Consider the following 24000-nt stretch of genomic DNA (forward strand, 5'->3'; position numbering starts at 1 on the left):
GACTGTGACATCACTGACTGTGACATCACATCACCGACTGTGACATCACATCACTGACTGTGACATCACTGACTGTGACATCACATCACCGACTGTGACATCACATCACTGACTGTGACATCACATGACTGACTGTGGTGACATCGCTGACTGTGACATCACATCACTGTGACATCACTGACTGTGCATTACTATTTTCTCTTGTAATTTTATTTCCTCTGTTGGTTTTGGGGAGTGACCGCTGTTTCTATGCCACAGTTAGCAGCTGTAACAGAAATGTAAACAATGGACAGAGAAGGCAGATGTCCAATTTGTTGCTGGAAGAACTGGAAAAGCTAAATGTCATTTTTAAAGGTGGCGGAGGGTTGTTGTCAGCAGCTGCTGAAAGTAACTAAATAAATAATCAGTAATCTAACTAAGTTACTTTTTCAAGGAGTAATCAGTAATCTGACTAAAGTTACTTTTTCAAAGTAACTGTGCCATCACTGGTTGTGTTTCTTTTCAGTTTAACCCTTTTAAGAGCAGTGTTCACTCTGTTCTTGCTGGTGTCATTCTTCCAGGATTGCCACATCATCCAGCTGTTCGGTAGGAGCGACAGAGGCCTGCTCACTGACTGTGGAGCCAGTTCAAAGTATTAAGGAGAGAGAAGACAGATGAACCAGAACTGAGAGCAGTCAGACAGAAACCAGTGAGCAGTCAGGTGACAAGTTAGGTGACAAGGTGACAGCTGGTCTCTAATATGCTCTGTGAAGCTACATCATCTCCTGATGCTGTGCTCAACCTCGCAGAGTGTTTGGGTGCGTGCTCCAACAGTTTCAAATAAGAAGCCCTTTGCTTCTCTGCCAGACTCCATCAAAGTGTTTGCTGCTGTCTGACCAATGGGATGATGACAATGTGTGTGTCATCATCATAATGTTTCCTTCCATTACTGTCTCTCCTGCTTTTCCATCAGTAGGCAGGATGTCTGTCTTCAAAATCTTCACTGCTAGGATGCTTTGAAGTCTTTGGGAAGAAAGTCTTGTACAGTTTCAGTGTGAAGGTTCTGAATTTACTCTCTGTCGTAGAGCTACAGGCATTCAGGTGAACTGAGTTGTTTACTGCTATTCATGATTTCAATGGCTTTCTTAACAAAAGTGTTACTCTGTAACTTCTGCTTTCTGTGTGAAATACAACCCTTTACATTTGGAAATCATTGCAAATAAGCAACATCAATTTAGATTTTGAGCAAAGTGTAGCTGGTTTTGACATTCCTTTTGACCCAACTTCCTTCATCTTGCTAAATCTCTTTCCTCCCTCTCTCTCTCTATGTGTGTGCGTGTGTCTGTGTGTGTAGGTGTGTTTGTGTGTATGTGTGTGTGTGTGTGTGTGTGTGTGTGTGTGTGTGTCTGTCTGTGGAAGAGTGAGGTGAGCTCCCACAAAGGGCTTGTTTGTTCTTTGTCACGGTAGTGAAGAGTAGGAGTGACAGCGAGCTGCGCAGTTACTCAGTGATATCCAGTTGAGCGTTCCTGCTGGAACTATTCAGGAGGAAGAAGAGAGACGACACAGAGCTCCGAGCTGAGAGGATAAAACCGGCAACTGGTCAGGCGACAAACTGGTTGAGAGGAAATCTGCTGGAAAACAAGGTCAGTTTGATTTGATGACAGGTTGATGTTTTAGTGTGTTTTTTTTTTCTCATTCTAAGATCAATAGTAAGAGCGTTTTAATGACTTTGCTTTAGATGATGACTCTCATAGGCTGCGTCCTAAACTTTTATTGACAAATGCTGCTGATTATAACTGAAAATTAGAGAGAAGTCAAACAGATGAATTTTTAGCCAAAAATATCTTGTTCGTCGAATTTGGAGCTGATCGGAGAAGAACTTTCTCTGTGTCCCTGAAGCAGGAAATACTACCTGTGTTCATAAAACCGAAACATAAAATATTAATGAGGCCTTATACCTCACAATATTGTCAGCACCAATATTCAGGTATTATAAAGATGAATGTTGAAAGGGCTGCAATTTCAATTAATTTGTAAAGCATGTTTCTTTATTTACTCATATACTCACTTGCATTTATTTGTATGTGTGTGTGTATGTGTGTGTTTATTACAAAATATTATTTGCAACAAAGACTTGGAAACTGTATATATTGTGAAATCGTACGTGATGTGAAGACCAAGATGTGACGTCTGATCTCATTTCCAGTCATGATGCCTGGGGCTGCAGGAAAAAACAAAGAAAAAAAAAGTATCACCTTCCGTATCACACAATGCATGTCTCACTTTATCTGCACCTTTGCAAATATGTGGCTTAGCCATTTGCTTAGATGTGATATTCAAATCATTCAGATTAGCATCCACCTCACTGAAGCACTATTTTAAAACATGGCTCTATTTTGTTTTGACATATTGGGTGGGACATTTCCTGGAGCAATATATTCAGTTTCTCAATGAGTCCAGCATGTTCCACTTATCTAACCATGAAATACTGACAATCCTGTCGCAAGTAGAGATTTACACACTGCAGGGTTTGGCTCGCCTTAGTTGTTGGTTAAGCAGGAACAGCTCTGTGTGTTTCAACTTGACATACACACGCAATTTATTCTCATTTAAACTATTTTTTATCTCAATATTTTAAATAATAATTAAAACAACCAATATGAAAATGTGTATTTATTTATTTATTTATTTATTTATTTATTTATTTATTTTACTAACATCTGCAGTTTTAAAAAATACTTATTGTTGACTTTAGGCAAAATTAAGAACAAGTCTTTAGTTTAACTGAGGAGTAGGAGGGATGCATGATGTCCATGAAGTCAGGGCAGTGAGGGAGTTTGACTATATGACAAACATTCTCAGTTTATGTTTTGTCATCAAATGTGTGGTGAAGAAGAGACCCATACAGATGTTATACTAAACTGTAAACGCTCTATAGCTGCTTCTTGATTAAGTCTCACTCTGGTGGGTTAATGTCTGATCCGGTTCTAGCTATCTTGATTCCGTCTTCCTTGTGTTCTGCTTTCTCACTATTGCGAACATGAATATGGGAAGGAACGTAGGAACGTGGGTGGAACATGAGCACACAGGAGCTGTGGTCGACGCTACGATGATATTTGAAGAAAAAACTTATCAATGGAGGACCGAGAGGCTGTGGGCCCAGCGGTGGGACAGAATAACATGACTGACGTACGGAGGCCTCAGTCCGCCACGCAGCCGACCTGTTGACCTTTGCAGCAGGCCTTCACCCTCTCTCACAACCTGCTTTCCTGTCAGTCTACTGTGAAACAAAGGCAACTAGAGACAAAATAAAAATCCTTAAAAAGAACTCCTAGACTGTGGTTTTGATGGACTCAAATAAACTCAGATATTCTATTTTGTCTTATATAAGCTCAATGTGGCTCAGACATAATGAAAACAACTAATATTAGCTGATTAGTTTATTATATGTACAAATTTATAATATGGTATTCGGTTTATATTAACATCCAACCTTTTTGGATTTAGTTAATGCAGTGAAAGATGGACACCAATATCCACACATGAACGTTATTGAAAAGAAAAACTCAAAGTATTTGTGCATCACTCCAAACTAATGTTATGTAGTCCTGATGCAGAACTGTAACTCTGACAGTTTCTTGCTTCTTCGTCGCCTGGCCGTTCTGTCATTGCTCCTGGAGATGCTCATTCTTCACAATGAGCAGGTCTGACAGCTGATGCCATGTCCGCCCCTCCATTTCGGTGGTTGAGGTGTGTTGATTGGAGTTTGTAAGTTCTCCAATCAACACACCTTTGCCCATGCAGTGAATTAAATTATGGGCCAATAAACGAATGCAGTCTGCTTGTGAGGAATGGACAGCTGGGGTACAAAACATAGAGAAGAACTGAGCAGGATCTGCACCTGGAGGTGAATCTGACAGCAGCCTAACCGGTTAAAACCACGGTCATGGAGAAGGAGCCATTTGTAAACAGTTTGGACAAACCTGAGTGGAATGTCCTTATCTGGAGACTGAACACGTTTTTCCCCATACTGAAGTATTTCAGAGTCACGGTGCAGATGTCTCTTACCAATAACAGGAAAATAACCCTCCAGATGCCCTGAGCTGATTTTTTTTTTTTTTACATTTGGATTACTCTAGCATGAGAATTTCACTGATTTTAATCAGTGAAATTACAATCACTGTAATTTCACAGTGGTTGTGAAATTACAGTGAAGTTACTGTGAAAACCAGCAAACTGGTTTTCTTACAGCAAATCAAAGAAACCAGGAAATCAGCACAAACTGGTGACGTTTCTCACCATCTTCTGATATGGAGAAAATTTATGGGGAGATTGTAGTAAATAATTTTGCTTCACAACTGTTTAAATAATAGAACTACATGGCTCTTAAATTCACCTTGTGTGAATCTGGCAGCCAACTACCAACAGAACAACATATAGTGACACATTTCTTCTTTGTCTTTCCAAACATCACTAGTTTGTTTTCTGTATGTTTGTTCTCTTCAGATGGAGGTCTACACTGTCACCGTGGCAACCGGGACATCAGAGTACTCGGGTACCAACAACTACATCTTCATGACCCTGATAGGGGAGAAAGGGGAAAGTGAGCGCACCCTGCTGGACAACCCTGGACTTGATTTCTGTCGAGGAGCAGTGAGTGTGTGAAATTCAGTGGTGACCGTCTGTCCCATGATGAAGACACTGCTTAGGAGCAAGGCTGGGTTATATCTGCAGAGACCCCTATAAGCACAAACTAATGCTGCAGTTAGATTTTATTCGTGAATTGGCTGCATGAGTAAAAATGTTGCTTTGATCGAAAAAATATTCTACAATCTTACAAAAATGTCTCCTCAAATTAAAATAATCATATTGATCATAACTATCTTAATGATCATAATAATAATAATCAGCATTATCATGAGAATGCACACATGAATACCTGCACAAGTCCTACTGAAATGATGTTAAAATGTTCATAACTGAACCCAGACATGTTCAACTTACAGATTTCCCTTTTCTTTCCAATTGTCATCAGGTGGACCAGTACAGGGTGACCAGCAAGGAGCCTTTAGGGTCCCTCTTACTGGTTCGACTGGAGAAAGAAAAGTATTTTGTTGAAGACAACTGGTTCTGTCGATATGTCACAGTGGAACCTCCAGGAGAAAAGCGACTTTTGACATTCCCATGTTACCGCTGGCTTATAGGAAATGCCAGGGTGGAAATAAGAGAAGGAACAGGTAGGAGGAATTTCAGACGTTTGCATTAAACTACCAAGACTCAACTTCAAATGAGTTAAGATGATGTACATTTAAAGAATTGAAAGTGAATGCTGCTTGCATTGACATGTTGAAGTTTCTTCACATACCTAGTTTCACTCTGACATCTACGTGGCCCATATGTTTGGTTATTGAATGATCCAAAAAAAATGATGGCAGCGCTCCAACTTCTCCCAACATGCATTGAGAGGAACATAGATCTGTTTAGGTGAAGACTCCAACAACTCTTTAAATACTAAGGAATAACTTTTTTAATAGGCCGATATGTATTGGTCAGTGTAGCCATTATCAGGGTCTTTACAAAACACCAATCATTTTCAAATGAATCAATCACACGTTCAGAGAAGGTTCAGATGATTGTCTCTGATGGTGAGGGATGATTTGCTGTTCTTCTCATTTAGATCATTTACGTCTCAGGAACAAGAATAGCCAAACTGAATTTACGTGTCGTAGCCATTATGGGTCTGAAGAGTCGTTAGGTTTCATGTGTCGATGGTGAAAACTCTGCAGGTGAACCGTGGTGACACACAGGTCTTCATCTGACTCCGCTCCACTTGGTTACACACAGTTCACTGAGAAATAAATGTTTAAGCCACACTCCCCGTTTGGAAGGTACATGGTCTGATTTTGGGTAAAAAGAAAAAGACGGCAAAGAACAACAGTTTTATTCACACATGCATCCGCATGTTAATCTGGCCTAACAACAGAACATGTCTGATTTTACTTTCTGCATTCACAGCAAAGACCCTGGTGGATGACTCCTCAGCAAAGTTGCTGCAACACAGGAAGGCAGAGTTGCAAGAGAGACAAAATACCTTCAGGTCCCACAAATACAATAAAACAATGAAGAATTATTTCTTTTCCCACCACTGTGATTTAAAGCTTGTCTGTGTTTGTCAGGTGGGTAACGTGGGCCACAGGGATCCCTAGATGTGTTGATGCCAAAGCAGAAACTGATTTACCCCAAGATGTTCGCTTCGACAACGAGAAGAGAAGTGATTTCGAACATTCATTGCAATATGCGTGAGTGATATACACCAACACACACACAAAAACACACAGATTTGTATTTCTATAAATTTTAGGACTTTTTATTGACTTCTATTCATTTCATTTTAATAAATGCAAACCCAGACATTTTCTCAAACCTAAAAGATATTTTGTCAGAGATTATTTGTATCTCTAAACTAAACCTGTCAGACCTTACCTTACCTTGATACTGTAAATTACAATAAAAGTAAAAATGGGTCTTCTTCCTTAGTTTGCTCGAGCTGTCCCTAAAGAAGCTGGCCATCACTTTTGGGAAATCATGGAGTGACCTGGATGACTTCAAACGCATCTTCTGGAAACTGAGGAGCCCAATAGCTGGTAAGCAAACATATGTCATATATAAGCATCTATTATAGCTGACAGCAAAGATTTTTTTTAGTTTTTATTCCCAAGAAATGATTTTGAGGATTGTTTTTAGTCAGAAGTGTTAGCAAATCCTTCATGGGGGATTCTAAAGAAAGAAACAGAGCAATATGTCAACTCTGCAGAGGAAAGAAAAAAAATCTGAATTATAATTTCAGAATTACACACATTCCAAATAAATTACTTAATTGTCCATAATGAGAGAGTGTTGTGATAATATGCAGTAATGCAGAAATGTTTTTGCTTTCCACCTACAGTTTAATCACAACTGCTGTGTTGATATAATATATATATTACAACATAATTCAACTAATTTTAACTTTAGTTGACTTTATGAATATGGGGCCAGTTCACAACACATATCATTTCAACACATTTTTCAAGTGAAACGGGTTTAATTCAAACCCATCCATGCATTCATCCATCTTCCTCTTATCCAGAGTTGGGATCTCTCTCCCAGCAACTTGGTCCAGCTCCTCTGAGGCAGTCCTAGGGTGTTTTGAAGCTAGCCGAGAAACATAATCCCTCCTATGTGTGCTGGGTCTTCCCCTCCTGGTGGGATGTTCTCGTCCAGGAGGCATCCTAAGTAAATGCCCCAGCCACTGCAACTGGTTTCTCTCGACATGGAGGAGCAGCGGCTCCTGTACGACTGAGTTTCTCACCCTGTCTCTCCAGAGAGAGCCCAGACACCCTGGGGAGAAAACTCATTTCGGCCACTTGTATCTGTGATCTTGTTCTTTCGGTCATGACCCACAGCCCATGACCATAGATGAGGGTAGGAATGTAGATCAACAGGTAAATCGAGAGCTTCACTTTTAGACTATTCTCTCTTCACCACAACAGGCAGGTATATCACCTGTTCACTGCAGATGCTGCATCTATCCACCTGCTGATCTCTCACTCCATTTTTTCCCTCACCCTTGAAAAAAATTCCCTGAGATATTTAATCATCTGCTTCTGTGCATTTAGATCATTCATGCCTCTGATTAGAATACCTCCTGGTCAAAATTTCCTGGGTACTTCCAACTGAAACAAGACCTGGGCACAGACCCCCATGACCTCTGGAGAATGTACACATTATTTCTGGACTTTTAGTACATGTCTAATGAATATTGCTGGTCAGAGAGGTATCTGAGTTTCCCTGTTGGACATGTAATCCCTCATAACCTAATCTCAGATTAGCAGAAGACACCAGATGATTCATCAGAATTCCCACCACACAGAGGCAGAAGAATGGAAGGGGTGGTCAATTTTAAATAAATTTTTTTAGTTAAAGTTAATTTTTGTATTTAAACCCACCTGTTGTCTTTGTCTCTTGTCGGGTCCTCGTCTAACGTCTGTTTCTGTACCCTGTGCTGCCAGTGATTTTTGGATTTTGAGTTGTTCTCCTGGTTCGTCATTAAATCTTTATTTGCATCATGACTACCTGGTTTCACTGGCGTCTCCCTCACCACTCACAACCACGAATCATGACAATTTTAAAGACATGTATTTTTCAGTTTATGTACCTCTTGCTGGGATTATTTGCCCAAGCAGAACAGGAAGTGACATTGTGAAAAAGGCCCAAAGTAGGGTTTTTAGAAAATAAAATTATTCAATTCACATGAACTTACAAATTAGATTTTGTGCAAATTTTATTTAACATTCTAACACACGTGTTACATCACAAACATCACTATTGTAGCTCATCAATAGTGTCCTAAACTAATGTTTGTTGCTTTTTATAGGACAATTAAGCAGATTGGATCAAGTTGAGTTACTTTTTTGATATTTAAAAAATTTAGTAATGCAAACATGGATGTTGTGATTTAAGAGTATTGCATGGATCACTGGAAGGAGGACAGGCTCTTCGGCTACCAGTGTTTGAACGGCAGCAACCCGAGAATGATCAAGAAGTGTTCGGTTCTGCCGGGAAACTTCCCCGTCACGTCAGACATGGTCCAGAGCTCAATGCCAGCAAAAACCAACCTGGACAAAGAACTCAAGGTAGAGAAAAATTCAGCATCTGTTTTCACTGCAGATGCACTTATTTATCAGATACACTTTTTTCCATTCAAAATTAATATTCTCTAAAGTTACACACTCATGTCCTCTTTTTCTTTGCTCCTGTGTTTAATCTCTCCAGGCAGGAAACATATTCCTGCTGGATTACGCCATCATGGACGGGATTCCTGCAAACACAATCAAGGGCAAACCTCAGTTCATCGCTGCTCCGCTCTGCCTCCTGTACCAGCATCCAGATGAAGGACTCATTCCTATTGCAATTCAAGTATTTCATTTAAACTGGTTGTACTTCACAAAATACTCAATGATTTAACTACAAACGCTGAGAAAGTATTCTGATTCCTAACTCTACTATACTCAAGAGATTAGACTTTAAAAATTATTGGAATTTCTTTACAAATATTTACATATATGTTGCCTTTGGGTAAGTTATATGGAAAATTTCTATAAGGTTTATGACCAGATTATGACAATAAATACGACAGTTAACAAAACTGATGGTTGGTGGTGAAACCTCATGTTTTACTGTCATATGTAGGAGTCAATAATGCCTTCAGTCTCCTTTGCTTCATCTTCAGCTGGAGCAGACTCCAGACCTGGACACGCCCATATTCCTGCCCAGAGACCCTCCTCTGGCATGGCTGCTGGCCAAGATGTGGGTGCGTCACTCAGAATTCCAGGTTTTCCAGCTTTTGTCTCACCTTCTCCGGACTCACCTGGTGGTGGAGGTGTTCTGTGTCGCAACTCTTCGCCAGCTGCCTGCGGTACACCCCATGTACAAGGTAATTATTGCTTGTGGGATCCATCACATTCTGGGCGGTTTCATATGTGTTGACAGATTTGAGTAAATCACACAAATTAAGTTTTGGAATTTGTGGAATTTTCTGACAATTAGTGATATGCTGCTTACATACAGTATATTGTTCCAAAAATGTGTCCAGTTCATGCAGATCATATGTGTATTTGGGAAGGATGAAGAGTTTAGTTGTTGGAACAATGAGGTGATAGAAAAGCTGAGCCATTTCTTTTTTTTTTTTTATTACCTGAAACCTGACTGACTTGTTTGATTTGATAATAGTTAGTATTTTTATTATATCACTAGTTCATGTTACTCCTTGTGTTTCTCACTTTGCAGCTCCTGGCTCCTCATCTGCGCTACACACTGGAGATCAATTGCAGGGGGCGAACTCAGCTAATCTCTCCCAACGGCATTTTCAAACGAGTATACCGCTACGTTATTTGATGAAGTGCAAAAATCTCTAGAAATGCCAACGATAAAAAAAGCAACAATCTTTTTATGGTAACACTTTATTTGAAGGGGTGTGAATAAGACCGACATGATACTGTCATAAACATGACATCTCTTATGAACATGAAGGAGTCTTCATGAATGTTTATGACTGTTGTCATGAAGTGTCATTTGGTAAATAATTACACTTTCAATGCAAAGTTGCACTAAAAGTTGAATTAAAAGTATCAACTTTACATTAAAAGTGTAATGATTTACCAAATAACAGTTTATGACAATAGTTGTAAACATTCATGAACACTCCATGACAGATGTTCTGTCATGTTTATGACAGTGTCATGCCAGTCTGATACACAGCCCTTCAGATAAAGTGTTACCCTTTTTATTGATGTCATGTGAAAATAACAAAAATGTGTAAGTTCTCTCTCTGTAGCATCAGCTGCAGTCTGAGGATGGTGGTGACTCAGTCCTGTTTGTGGACAGGTTGTGTCTACAGGCGGTGACGGCCTCCTGATTCTTGCCCAGAGGGAATACAAGGTGTTGACATATCGCTCCCTTCAGCCACACTTTGACTTCACTGATAGAGGAGTGTTTCAGGTCCCCAACTATTTCTACAGAGAAAATTCCCTGATGCTGTGGGAAGCCATTCATAGGTACCTTTATCTTTGTACATCTGACTTCTCATCTTTAGTTTTCCTTTATTAGGAAATCTAAGAACCAGTCTTACCACATACCTCAAACCAGTCCTGTTTGTGGTATATGATCTCTCAACTCTGTAGAATGATGTAGAACAATTGTACGATATGATTTTTACAGTGTTGATTCACTATGTTGTCAAACTTTCCTATTCTCCACCTGGACACTCATACAGAACACGTCTCTGAACAGGTCTTTAGTTTCTTGTAGGTGCATAATAAATAACTGCAGATCTCTGCTTAGTTTCGTCTCAGACATGGTGAGTCTGTACTACCACACAGACCAGGATGTGGAGAAAGACCCAGAGCTGCAAGCCTGGATCAAAGACATAGCAGAGGAAGGCTTCACTGAACTGCCCAACTTTGGTAAGTTATTCTTAGTGATTCTTTTTGGAAATAGTTGTTTATTTATTTTGGAAACATGCTAATGAGTGTCCAATGATCAAGCCTTTACTCTTTTGGCTTGGCCAGTTGATGTCTGTAAAAGTGTCAGGAAGCAGGAGAAAGAGGGATGTCTGGGTTGTCAAGGCAACAGGTCTAACACCTGTTGGGCAGATGTTAGACCTGAATCAGCCCAAGGCTCTAATGTCTGCTTCCCCATGTTGTTGCACTTCTAGTGCACTTCCAGCCATTCTAACTTTACTCGAAAATGATCTACTTGTCTTGGTACCATGTGCTCCATACATCCATACCTATATCCGTACATACACACTAGTGTATGTGTCAGGTTGAAGGGAGGTTAATGACTAACTCCAGCTCCCATTGAGTGAGACAGGGCAATACAGAAACACAGAAAACAAGCATTCATTCATGCCCTCAGACCTAAGAGCATTTACTACTAGTCTGCCAGACCATCAGGTGTGGAAACACTCTAAAAGTCCCAAAGCTCATGACATCATTTCATGAGAGAGGTGTTTCTGTATGTCATCTGAAGAGTAGACAAGGTATTACAGATTTTTTTTTGTCCTCTTTGTTGTGTTAATTTTTTTTAGGTCTGTCAAATAAACTCTGTAGCAAAGAGGAACTGTCCACTCTACTGACTGTGGCCATCTTCACCAGCACAGCTCAGCATGCCGCAACCAACAATGGACAGGTACCAACAAGTAAATCACACAAAAAGCTCTGAAATGACCAAACCAACTAAATTACAGCTTCAAATTTTCTTGCTGGTGGATTAAACCTGAAGGAGTTTAATCCACTGTGGCTGTTCTGTCCACAGTCTCCACTACAACCAATGTTCTGTCATTTTTAGTTTGACTGGTGTGCCTGGGTTCCCAACACCCCATGCACCATGAGACTCCCCCCACCGTCAGATAAAGATGCTGTTACCATGGAAATGATCATGGCCTCTCTTCCTGATGTGGGCCAGTCCTGTGTGCAGATGGCGATCACATGGCATCTGGGACGAGCGCAGCCAGACGCAGTGAGTCTGTGACTTTACTCATTTTGCAGTAAAGGAAAATATGAAGACACCCTTTGAGATTCTGTATGAGCATTTAATTTAAATTTCAACACCACTAAGAACTTAAGAGGAATATATAATCTAAACAGAAGAGAGTAAAGTTTTCTGTCCAATGCTATTTTAAAAGCTAAGTTTCCTCATTATTTCACTTAAAATGACATATTGCATAAGGTGCAAATCATTAAAGTAGTGCATTTAAAAGTCAGACATTTGGCTGGGTTCGCTCTCCTCTGTGGAAGTCATGTGATGATCCAAAGAGCAAACTGAAACCAGAACTATGTCAACAGTTCATGGGTTTGGTCAGAAATTTCAATATTAACTGTATGAGAATTTCTAAAAGTTAGATTTGGCTAATTATTTAAAGAGCTGATTTACTTATAAGGCAAAACTTTATTTTTCAAATGTTTTATTCTTTGGTTACCTGCTGAAAACATCAGAAGGTAATTAAAATCAAAAAGCTTAAACGTTTGCACAAACCTGATGGCCATGAGTGGAGAATGTGCAGGAAGCCACTATTTTCTGTGTTCAGGTTGAAAACAAGTAAACTCTAGATATAAAATCCCAAACTGGAGCTACAGCAAAGGTGTGGAAACACCTAGCCACAATGCTGCATATTTACTACAAACTAAAGTTGAAGTACAGTCCAGGATGGTCACATTATTTAACTGGTGCCTTGTTATCCACAGTCTTTACTGTTTTATCCAGTATCCGGTGAAATGAAACCACCTCTTTTTAAGTGCTTGCTGTTTGTTTTTGCCCAGATCCCTTTGGGTCAGTACACACAGGAACACTTCACCGAGTCTGTGGCCGTGGAACTGATTGAAACGTTCCGGAAGAAACTGAAGGAGATTGAGGACCAGATCCTGGATCAGAATGCCGGACTGGACCTTCAGTACCTCGTCCTTCTCCCCAGCCGCATAGAAAACAGCATCACCATATAGAAACACATCCAGTGTAATCATCACACCACTTCCTTTGTCTGTCTTGAGCAGTGCTTTATTTCTTTTGAAACTTTGAAGAAAAACACATTGCCATGGAAACCCCAGGAGGAGGAACCAGACCATCTGTCTAATGCAGTAAAGGATGGTGATGGATTTCATCAGACATGGTGATAGGTTTATTTAATCCAAAAATCTAAGCTTTTTGCTAAATTATTAGCATTATTAGGTGAGCAATTCTATTAAAACTATTGCAGCATTTTTAAATAATCCATAATTATGAACCAGGAAACGATGCTGTATTTGGGTCATAACCAAGCAAAGCTTACATGGCTGGTATTTCTACAATGTTCTGTGAATAACTTACATGTTACATATTCAATATGGTATGTGTTCCAATGAGGCTTTTTTTCAATAAAAAATATCTTTTGAAAAGAATCTAAGCAGGTAATGAACCTTCTTTTCATTAAGTGCACATAACTACATTGCAATAATTTTATTGATCTCATAAAATATTCAAATGTTAAATGTTTTCCCTTGGCTATAATTAGAAAGTTGTTTGTAATTAACAAAATAAAGGCTAAAAAACATCAGTCTGTGTGGAATTAACCTGTATGATATGCTTCATTTGATGAATTGAGCGACTAAAATAAAGTCAAATTTTAACACATTGAACCTCTAAACTTAGAAAAGGAGATTCTTTTCAGCTTCCTCTGCAGTGGAATCAGCTCAGCTTAAAACTTTCCTTTTTGATAAAGCTTGTAGTTCGACTGGTTTAGGTTATCCTGAGCTATTTCTACGGTTGAGCTGCCATGGGTTAATTCTACTGGAGAACAAACCGACCACTTCTTACTTTCTTCTTCTACTGCTCTCCATTTTTGCATTATTTGCTGTTATTGCAGCTGTTAACTTGTTTTGCTGCCATGATTCTTACACTTGGCCATGCAGTTCTACACAGCAGCATGTCTCTGATGAGCAGCTAAGCCTTCCTGCTACATTTAACAGCGTCTCGGAAAAACACGTTACGACATGTTAACAATGGGTTAAATATTTGTAACGGTTGAAAAAAGTGTGGGGGACAGAGAGCACAGATATAGGAAATGCAGAGCTATACCACCTCTCCTTACATCGTTAACTGCTATCTGAATCAATCCTGCCTCTTTGGAGCCAAACTATGGACACTAATGCTCTAAAGAGGATGACCCTGCACTCAACAAAATGATCATAATAATGACGTCCTGCGAATGTACACACCACATGAGAAAGCAAGAGAACTCTCATTTTGGAGAAAGATGTGAATTAATGTCATACACTAAAATTTCATTGATAAGAATTCAGAATTCAAATTAAAAAATACTTTATTGATCCCAAAGGGAAATGAAATGTTGTCATAACTCATTAATTCAGATTCAAAGTGTTTTTGTAGATGCTGATGTGTGTTGGCTGTTTATCCATGTCATGTTGCCCATCAAGATGGATGGAAGCGATGGTTTGAACTTCCTCCTCTCTGCTCCTGTTCTGCCTCCTTTTCTACTCCTCTGGGATTTCTGACTTCACTTGTGGTATTAGTTCTGCTTTTCTGATGTTAATCAGCTGCCGATTAGATGCTTAAACCACCTAGTTAAGCATCACAGCAAAATAGCAAAAATATGAAAAGTATTGCCCAGAATCAGTCCAACTACACAGTATCCAAACAAGAAGGAACAGTTGTCCAAAAAAGCAATTTTCCTTCAAAAAGGCAAGAATAAAATTTTGAAAGAGAAAAAATCTCAATGAAAGTTCAGAGCTACTCCAACACACTGCCACCCTGAAAGAACAGAGCAGACTGTGAAACATCTGGATGAAAAGGAAAAGACTGAGTGAAGAGAGGAACCAAAGATGAATAAAAGTGTCTCTCACAGGAAGCTCTGTATGTCAGAAGTCTACTTTAAATGCCAGAGATGTGCAACAAACCTTCAACAACTGGAAGGACAAAAAGGTGCCTGGTTATTTTGGGGGTGTGTGCAAAAAGCAAAGCGACGGAGCTGTGTCTGTAGACGACAGGCTGGTCCCTGTGCTCAGTGTGTGTCTGACTCTCATGTATTTTTTCATGTAATTTTTTCACAAGTCAAGCTTGGCGGAAAAGTGGCTGGCTGTTAGAGAGATGGGAGTGCTGGTCTCAGACCACACCAGAGCTTGAAACAAAGAGAAACATTTCATAACTCTCCACTGATTTTGACGTAAACCAAAATGTCACCATGCCGACATCATGAATATTGTTTTCCACTGCCACAAAATAAAACATGATTTTTTTTCGGCTCCAGATACAAAATCCATTTAATAAATTAGAAAAGCTGTCTCAGTAAAGTTCAACTGAAATGTCATATAAATTAATTACACAAAGAATAATGTTTTCAAGCCTTTATTTCTGTTAATTATGATGATTTTCCACTTACAGATAAAAAGAACACATCGTTACAGAGAGCACATGTAAAATTAGAGCAGTACAAAATATTTGAATACAGAAATGTGGGCCAAATAAAAAAAAAGTCTGTTTAATACCTGCTTAAAAGTTTTAACGTTCAAAACAAACGCTTGAACTGATTGGGACATGTAGTAAACTGAATATGATTATAGTTTGTGATTATTATGCTCAAATCTTCAAGGGTTGAGAATTCATTTGCAAGTCAGTGTTTATGTTTGCACAGATTGTCTGTCAGTTGTTTCACCGACCAGCAGTAATATGAAAAAGAACAATGGATTAAAAGGACAAAATGAATCATTGTAAGGTGGATTGTTGAAAGTGTGAGACAGAAATGAGCTTCTACAAAAATTCACTGTTTGTTATTAGTCAGGCAGTTTCAACTAAACGGGAACATTTTAAGTGCCAAACATTTTGCTTATCTGTTTGTAACTGTTTGTATAGGATCTGGTGCTCAACATCACAAAACCACAAAGATATAAAATCACAAAGACTTCTTAAATCAAAGCGAGAGAGTTAGAATTTGACCAAATGATTTAAATACCAAGACATTGAAGAAATAAACAAAAAATAGAACAGATCAAACAGATAAATGTCCCTTAAGTATGCAGAGAAGAAGGCTTCAGTCAAATAAAAAGTTTCATATATTTATTTTCTTAATAACTGAGTTTGTTGGCTAAAAAGACAAAAATCAAACCAAACAATGGACCAAACAACCTGCTGTGTTTTTTTTTTTCTTGTTTTATTAATCCGAACTTAGCACAATCAGTCTTTTGTTTAAATTTAGAAACAAAATGTCCATTAGTGAATGGGTTGGCATTTTATTCAGTTTAATGAAAAAATAAAACAAAACAAACAAACAAACAAAAAACAAAAAAAGTCAGACGTCATTTTTTGGATTTAAAAAGACAAGATTAAAAATCAAAATGGAGAAATGGAGCTAAAGACCACAGAGTGAGAAAAACACATCATGGATCCTGAACTGCAACAACTTAAGAAGGTCTGTCAATAAAAAAACCCACTGCCACCGCAAGACTTTGTCTTTTCAATAAATGTGAAACATTAAGTTTTTCACCAAAAGGATGACACAGAAGACATTTTCAATAGATTAGGTTCTATCCAGATCTCTATAAAGAAGAAAAAGAAGAAGAAGACAAAAACAATCAGCCGGTTGATTCACGCTAAATGACCAACAGGAAAATATATTTTCTGTAATCCCAGCAAAACCTTAGATGTTCAGGGCTGAAGACATTATTGTTTACAATTGTTTTTCCATGAAAGCCAGAGTTTGCTTTATTGCTGCTGTCTTGTCTCAGATTTTTATTTGCTTAATTTTAGTTTAACTTTTAACTTGTGATACTTCCTCTGTCTTTCTAAGTGTCAGGCTTATTTTTCTCTCTCAATTTCTGTTCCGTTGTTCTTGCTGTGCAGCACTTTGAATTTCCCACTACGCAAATAAACGTGCCTTGCCTGGTGTGTTTGCTCATCTCCTGTGCATGAATGGGAAGATAGGCAAATAAAGTCATATTCTTCTACAGTCTTATCTGCATCTAAAAGGGTGGTAGGGATTTTTTGGAGCTGTTATGTTCCATGAATAACTAAAAATGTATCTTTTTTTTAATGAATAAATCTCCAGATGATCTCTTGATGAAATAATTTTTTAAAATCCTCCATCTCAGGTAGAGGTTCCCAAACTGTGGGGCGCGACCCCTAGGTGAAAAAGTAAAAGGATTAATAAAGGTGAGACCAAGACAACGTTAGATTTCTGTGATGCTTGAACTCCTCCACTTTAATATTCCTGCTCTCTTTAAATGTTCACACACAAACTGCAGCTTCCATAATAGCATACATATCATACAAATGTAAATAACTACAAAGTTGAGCTACGTGATTATAAATAGCATGTTTGAAATGTATTATTTGTGTAATTTATACCATCATCACTGTCATTTAGCAATAGACTACAATCAGTATTTGTATTTGTACAAGCTATTTGTGTTAATAGCTTTGCACTATTTCATTCAATCAACCTATCTACTTATCTATCTTTCAGTGTTTTTTTATCATACTTTTTTGTGTATGACAGGGGTGAAATTCTTTCTCTTCCTCGTTGTTAATCTGGTCTCCCATAGTTTCCTTCACTGGACCGTCTCCTTTTCCCATCATTCTCAGCGGCAGCAGCGGTCCAGCCTGCTGTGGGCTCTTAGTTCTCCCTGCTGGACAGCAGTGAGCTCCCACCTTGTCTTTGGTCAGAAAATATAGAAGAGCATTTAGCCATGCATTGAAGGACGCTAGCGGCCGCGTCACCTTATAGCACATCGATACTGTCGTCATGGTTTCACAGGGAACTTTCCCAGTGACTTTCAGCAGCAGAAAGATGGTTCTGGTCACATGGAAGGGGAAAAAACACAAAGCAAAGAGCAAGGTGATGGTGATGATGGTCCTGATGGATTTACGTCTGCGGCTCGCATATGGGGAACGAGCTCCAAGGAAAACAGAAATCTCCTCATCCTTTTCTATCCCCCTGAACAAGCCGTTGCTTCCTCTTTCACCCGCTGCAGAGCCACTTCTGCCTCTTCTCTCCACAACCTTGCTGTCAGTATTTCTGGGTCTTTTGCGGGATGAGGGTTGGGAATGCAGGGTCTTAAATATGGTGAGGACTACACGAGAGTAACACCAAGCAATTATGGAAAAGGGTAAAAAAAAGCCAATTAAATGTAGAATAATCCCATAGGGTATGTAGTCAAGGAATTCTTTGTCTATGGCATCGTCCCAACAATTCTGGTATTCCTCATGGGGCAATCCCAGGCTATTATAGCTGATGTTGCCCTTTAATGATGGCATGTTGTGACTCTCGTTGTAAATAGTTTTGCTTGCATTGGTCCACTTTCCTGCCATTCTGGTCACATAGCCTGTCTGGGCAAACCGGAAAATAGGGCAAGTCAAAGCGAACACTACTATCCACACCAACACACAAGTGTTCTTGACAGCTTTCTTGGTCTCCAAGGTGATCACTTTTATCGGGTGGCAGATACCCAGGTATCTGTGAACAGAAATGCAGGTGAGGAAGAAGATGGAGCAATAGAGGTTGAAGTAGAAGAGGAAGCGGACCAGACGGCACATGAAGTCCCCAAACACCCAGCAGTCACGCATTATGTAACTAGCCACAAGAAATGGCAAAGACAGTCCATACATGAAGTCTGTGGAGGCCAGGTTGACCATATATATGAGGGAAGCATTCCAGCGCTTGGCTTGACGGAAGGAACGGTAGAGGATGATAGAATTCAAAGTAATGCTAAATATGAAGGTAAAAGAGTAACAAATGGGGAGGAAGATGTACTTATAAGATTCATTTATACTGCAGGATGAAGCTGGAGGAGTCATGGAGGAAGTGGAAGGAGACAAGGAACTAAGGACATCCTGGAGCATAGTGGAACTGATATCTGGAAACTCTTCAGCTCTGGATGACATGGGAGGGATGAAGCCGTGTTAGCTTATCTTCAGGAATCCATCAGGAGAATTGTTTGTAGCTTTCACATCTGCGCGCCATCTTGGATGTCGGCGAAATGTTGTTGACCTAGAAACAAAGATGGAGAATCGTCACCTTTGGTCAGTGTTAGTGCGTCACAGGTGGCTGATGAGCGCTGTGTGTTGTTTGTGCTTCTTTCCTCAACTGATGTGACAGAACTTTCCATGTCAGCAGCAGACCCAGTCAACAAAAACACATGACCTGAAATGCTACTTCCACTTTTTTTGTTTTTCAACTAAAAATAGAGCATCGTCGTAAGGTATCACTGGGCATTGTGCCAAGGTTGGGTTACTGCTATAACTGAAACAGACACGTGTCATTCACCAACAAATGTTTGTATATTATTTTTGCATTTATTATACAACAAATGTTTGTATATTATTTTTGCATTTATTATTCATTGTGTCTGACCCCAGCCTTGAGAAAACCTTTAGCAAGACAGCAGTAAGTAGAACAGCATGATATTTAAACACAGCCAGCCGTGGCACAGTGGTGTCTGTAAGACTACAGAGCACAATGGACACCTGTGTTGTGCGTTCTAGCATATATTTTTCAACATTAATTAATGAGACCAAAAGGTAAAAAGAATCAACCTCAGTAAAAACAAGATTCGGGACTTTGCTGTATATTAAAGGAATGGGACTTATCAGTTAGGGTGTTATATATGTATATACATTAAAAACCAAAAAGAGTCAAAGGAAAGCTTTCTGACATTGAAATGCTTGAATGGAACCATGAAAACTATAGGATAGAACAGGCGCCTAGGATGGTATTATTCTTATGTGAAAGTAAATGCATTTATTTTTTGGACTTTGACAACATTACTCTAAACTAGTGGTGTCCAAGTCCAGTCCTTGAGGTCAGCCGTCAGTCTGCCACTCAGCCGATGATCAGCCGGTCACTTGATTCAGGTGTGATGGAGAAGAGATGAATCTAAAAGTTGGTGGATGGTAGCTGATGGCACCCCTGCTCTAAAAGATGAATGTATTTTAATTTTTTTCACTTGAAGTATTCTGTACATCATCACTGAGTGTTTCTCATATTTAAACATCTTTGTTTGGAATGTAATTTAGGATGTTCTTCATGTGAAATGTAGCATAGTTCCAGACATCCATTACCACAGGATATACCTGCTGATATCATTATATTTGTTTTGTTGTTTGATGTAAAACAAAGTAAAAGCTTTTATGAGTTCTGCTCCCATTAAGATATCATTCATGTTGGACTACAGTACTGCATGCATTAACCCTTTGACTCCAAATAAGGCTCTATTGTGTGAACAATTGGCAAAGGAGAGTCTTAGTATTTGTCCTCTTACAGATTTCCACTATTTTTTACTTTTTTCTTACAGTTAAATGTTTTCTTAATTACCAAATAATTTTTTTATGTGAGCCACACATAACCTGAGTAAATACATAGATCAGATTTCCCACGATCATTTATTAATTTACGGGTGAAAATATTCCACACCAACCTGGTCATGTAAAAAGTGATTATCCCCTTTGTCAAATCATGAACAACCAAGTCAATTCAACTCAAATTGAATTGGCTTGAGGTCAATTCCCAACAATCATACTTACATTGCAATTGACCCTAGTTATCAAACAGTACAGTAAGCTCAATTAATCATTCAAAGTGACTTATAAAGAAACCCAGTAAACTGAGTCATTTTTTGTTCAGTTTCACTCGCCACACATCCTCCACATGACTCCAAGACCTGGAGAATCAAATCGTTTATCAAGGAGAAACTATCGACATGAAATCAGCAAAAATATCTAAAGCAGCAAAACATCTAAAACAACAATCTAACAAATTAAGAACAGATTAGTCTTTCAGTCTGGAAAGAGTTTCAAACTATTTCTTCGGACTCCAGTGAACCACACAGTGACACATTATCCTCTTAATGGAAAAACAAGGAATATCAATTACTATTCATAGGAGGAGCCAACCTAAGAAAATTAGTGTAAAAGCACATCAAAGATTTATCCAAATGGTCCAACCCAAAGCGGCATATAAAAAGCAGCATGTCTTACTAGCCTCAGTTAAGGTCAGAGGTCATGACAGAACAATAAGAAGCCAACTGGAAAGAAATTGCACCAACAGGAGAGTTCAAAGATCAGAAATATTACTGAGCAAAAAGAGGACAAACACACTAACACCTGTCTGACTTTGACCAAAACATTTTGACTTTGATTTCAGAGACTTTTGTGAAAGTATATAATTCTAGAAAGTGGAATTTTCTAGGCAGTATGTCTTCTGTTAAATATGATGCAAAACAGACATAATAAAAAAATAAATATAAAAGTTTATGCATCACTTAACTCAGTGATGGAAATGTGACGGCCTGGTCACTCCTGAAGGTGGAGTTTCAGAAAGAGCAGGAGTTTTTAAGGAGAAAGGCCCAATTTCAAGGTGTTAAATTACAAAAGTAAAAAAATGTTAAACTCATATTTGACGCATATGGCATTTTTATAACAGCTGAAGGTAACATAGTTACTTGGTTGTGCTATAAAATGAGCCTTGAAAACACATAATAATGTCCCTTTAATGGTAACGCTTAAAACCTCAGCCTGTAGATGGGTCACACGTCTATGCCAGTGTTATTTTAAAACTTTTCCTGTGTTATTTTGTGGACCAGAAGCTGAGAGGCTGTATGCACCTTTCTAGAATACTTTTGTCTGATTTGTCTGGTAAATTGAATCCAACACAGCTTAAAGATTTGTGAGTAACGGACTGAACGGAGGACACTTTGACTTCTTTCTGAGCCGGTGGTTTCCAACACCCTCCCTGCTCTCCATCGTTGGCGTGGGTCTTTGCTCGGTTTGTTTGACCTCCTGTCGCATGCTGCTGATTCAGAGTGAATGTTTGCCTTCCTGTGCACAAGGGTATGTTGCTGATTCAGTCCCTTCTACCTCATTAATTCAGCAATAAGTAACCATACGTGACCATGGTCTCGCCATGCATCCTCCGTACACAGGTCATTTTGTCCCCCATGGGATTCATTTCTGTCATAATTAAAGTTAAATGTCATGTCAAGTCACGTGCTGAGATATTTTACAAGTCAGAGAATTTCAACAGAACAGGATTCAGTCAACCAGGGTTTTTGCTCTCAATATATGTAACCTATGGCGACAAAAATAAAAACTGTAGCTGTTAGTGGGCCATCTACATATGTATATATATGTATGAGTATTTCTATATGTGATGTAGAACACAATACTAATATGTACAGTACCCGTAGGACAACATGAATAGAAAATAAAGTTCATTCCAAACTACAACATTTTCCATTGGGTGTGTTGATGAGTTTGTCCAGCAAAGAACAGGACAAGTTCAGTCTTCAATGTTTCAGTGAGTTCTTTCCGCCCTCACGCAGATCTATTTTTGTTAAGTTGTTTTAGTGCATAATGTATAATAAGTGAGGAAGGATAATGTATAATAAGCTGCAGAGCCTGTTGACCTGGCAACATGGCCGCAGAGCTCCAGGTCATCCCGAACGCCTCCGGACCTTGAACCGGGAAAAACCCGTCTGTGAAGGTCAGCTTGTGTCTAATGATGGTCTGAAGTTACATCACAACTTCATTTTATAGGACTTGGTAACCCCAGCGACCACACACACCCTGTAGCTTTGTGTAACTCTAAAACAGTCACATGTTTTTAAATAACAAAATAATAAAAGCAAAATACAAACAGTAACAGTGCTCACACAATGTTGGGGATAAACATCTTGGAATATCTTGGATTTGATATTCACTGACCAACTACTGGGAGCCAGGCATTTATAAATGAACACAAACTCATGGGTACCTGAATTGTTTTATTTTTTATTTTTACTGAAAAATAACTTTCACTGCTTCAGTTAATGCTGTGATAAACAAATAAACACCGACATCCCTACATGTCACTCAGCGTTCAGCCAACGAAGCTCCATCAAACTCTGAACAAGTCGATCTCTACAATCTGCCTACCTGATGTCAGAGGAGGACGTTGACCCTACAGCTCCAGGTCCATCTGTTGCTTATCAGCTGATATATTTATATATATAAAAGAAGAAACAATTCCAAATTCTTAAGAGTTCAACACAGAATGCCAAGCAGAACAAAAGTGAACTTCCTCCAGGCAGAACGGCTCCCGGTCGCCGGCAAACAGCAGCAGGAATCAGCAGACGTTCACACAGTTGGACCACTTCAGCTTTCGCCTCAATTTGCTGCTTCTCAGTCAGTGGTTTCCATGGTGACCCAGTCCCTCCCTCTGTGCTTCAGTGCGCGTCATCCAGTTCTTCTTCCACACTTCACCTTTAAGAGACCATGTTGTCTTTACCTGCTCCAGTTCAGCTCGTTATGATGAATGGACTGCAATATGACTTTTCTAGAAGAAGTAGTTTACTAATTATGTTCAAGAAAAACACAGAGACTATCTCTAAATACACTGTAGTTCCAGAAAAAAGGTACACAATGCCCCTCAAGCAAAACAGATTATTTTAAAGCTACAAATATATTTTCCATCCCTGGTAAGAAAGATAAAATAGAATAAAACCAAACATTAGAACAAACCTTCAAATTAAAACAAACTAGAAAGGACTTAAGAAGAAATTCTGACAAGCCATCGTTGCTCAGTCTGTAGTCGTCTGGGAATTGGAAGGTTGTGGGTCTGAGGTCAACAGGCCCCTGAGCAGGGCAGCTGGCCCCACGCTGCCCAGCGACGTGTGTGTGAACGTGAGCGGACAGCGTAACATGGTCAGCTATAGAAACTCATTTCTCCAGCTGATAGATCAAATTCTCACAAATTTGATTTGTTATGAATTTGCTAAATTAAATAAACCAAAAAAAGGCTCATGGTTATGTTTATTCTTTAATGTTATGTTTTTTATACATATATAAAAAATGGGGTAACACTTTATTTGAAGGGGGTTGAATAAGACTGACATAACACTGTCATAAACATGACATAACACCTGTCATGAACATGAATAAGCCTTCATGAATATTTATGAC

At 39.0% G+C, this 24000-nt stretch overlaps 2 protein-coding genes across 3 annotated transcripts in view; one reads left to right on the top strand and one right to left on the bottom strand.

Annotated features, from left to right (window-relative positions):
* The first annotated feature begins 1410 nt into the window (after positions 1–1410).
* alox12 (arachidonate 12-lipoxygenase) overlaps positions 1411–24000 on the top strand; it is a 28114-nt gene continuing 5524 nt past the window's right edge. Inside the window, exons 1-15 of one of the 2 annotated variants that reach the window (XR_001664181.1) lie at positions 1411–1622; positions 4486–4632; positions 5015–5216; positions 5995–6076; positions 6156–6278; positions 6517–6623; positions 8482–8654; positions 8794–8937; positions 9251–9454; positions 9808–9894; positions 10405–10574; positions 10861–10982; positions 11609–11709; positions 11869–12039; positions 12840–13408. Coding sequence is in view for 1 of the 2 variants with exons in the window: in XM_007567812.2 (XP_007567874.1) it covers positions 4486–4632; positions 5015–5216; positions 5995–6076; positions 6156–6278; positions 6517–6623; positions 8482–8654; positions 8794–8937; positions 9251–9454; positions 9808–9894; positions 10405–10574; positions 10861–10982; positions 11609–11709; positions 11869–12039; positions 12840–13019 (2013 nt within the window). In the remaining variant the exon portion in view is untranslated. Of the gene's footprint in view, positions 1623–4485; positions 4633–5014; positions 5217–5994; positions 6077–6155; positions 6279–6516; positions 6624–8481; positions 8655–8793; positions 8938–9250; positions 9455–9807; positions 9895–10404; positions 10575–10860; positions 10983–11608; positions 11710–11868; positions 12040–12839; positions 13452–24000 lie in introns of those variants that run through there. The other variant, XM_007567812.2, reaches the window with a different exon arrangement.
* On the bottom strand, positions 17152–23474 carry LOC103148854 (P2Y purinoceptor 3). Its single transcript, XM_007567813.2, has 2 exons — positions 22975–23474; positions 17152–19054 (listed from the first exon to the last, which is right to left on the bottom strand). Exon 2 carries the CDS (start codon positions 18946–18948, stop codon positions 17527–17529), a length of 1422 nt encoding a protein of 473 aa, XP_007567875.1. The 5' UTR covers positions 18949–19054; positions 22975–23474; the 3' UTR covers positions 17152–17526.

The sequence above is a fragment of the Poecilia formosa genome, unplaced genomic scaffold (genome assembly GCF_000485575.1).
Source record: "Poecilia formosa unplaced genomic scaffold, Poecilia_formosa-5.1.2 Scaffold214, whole genome shotgun sequence".
Classification (NCBI taxonomy): Eukaryota; Metazoa; Chordata; class Actinopteri; order Cyprinodontiformes; family Poeciliidae; genus Poecilia; species Poecilia formosa.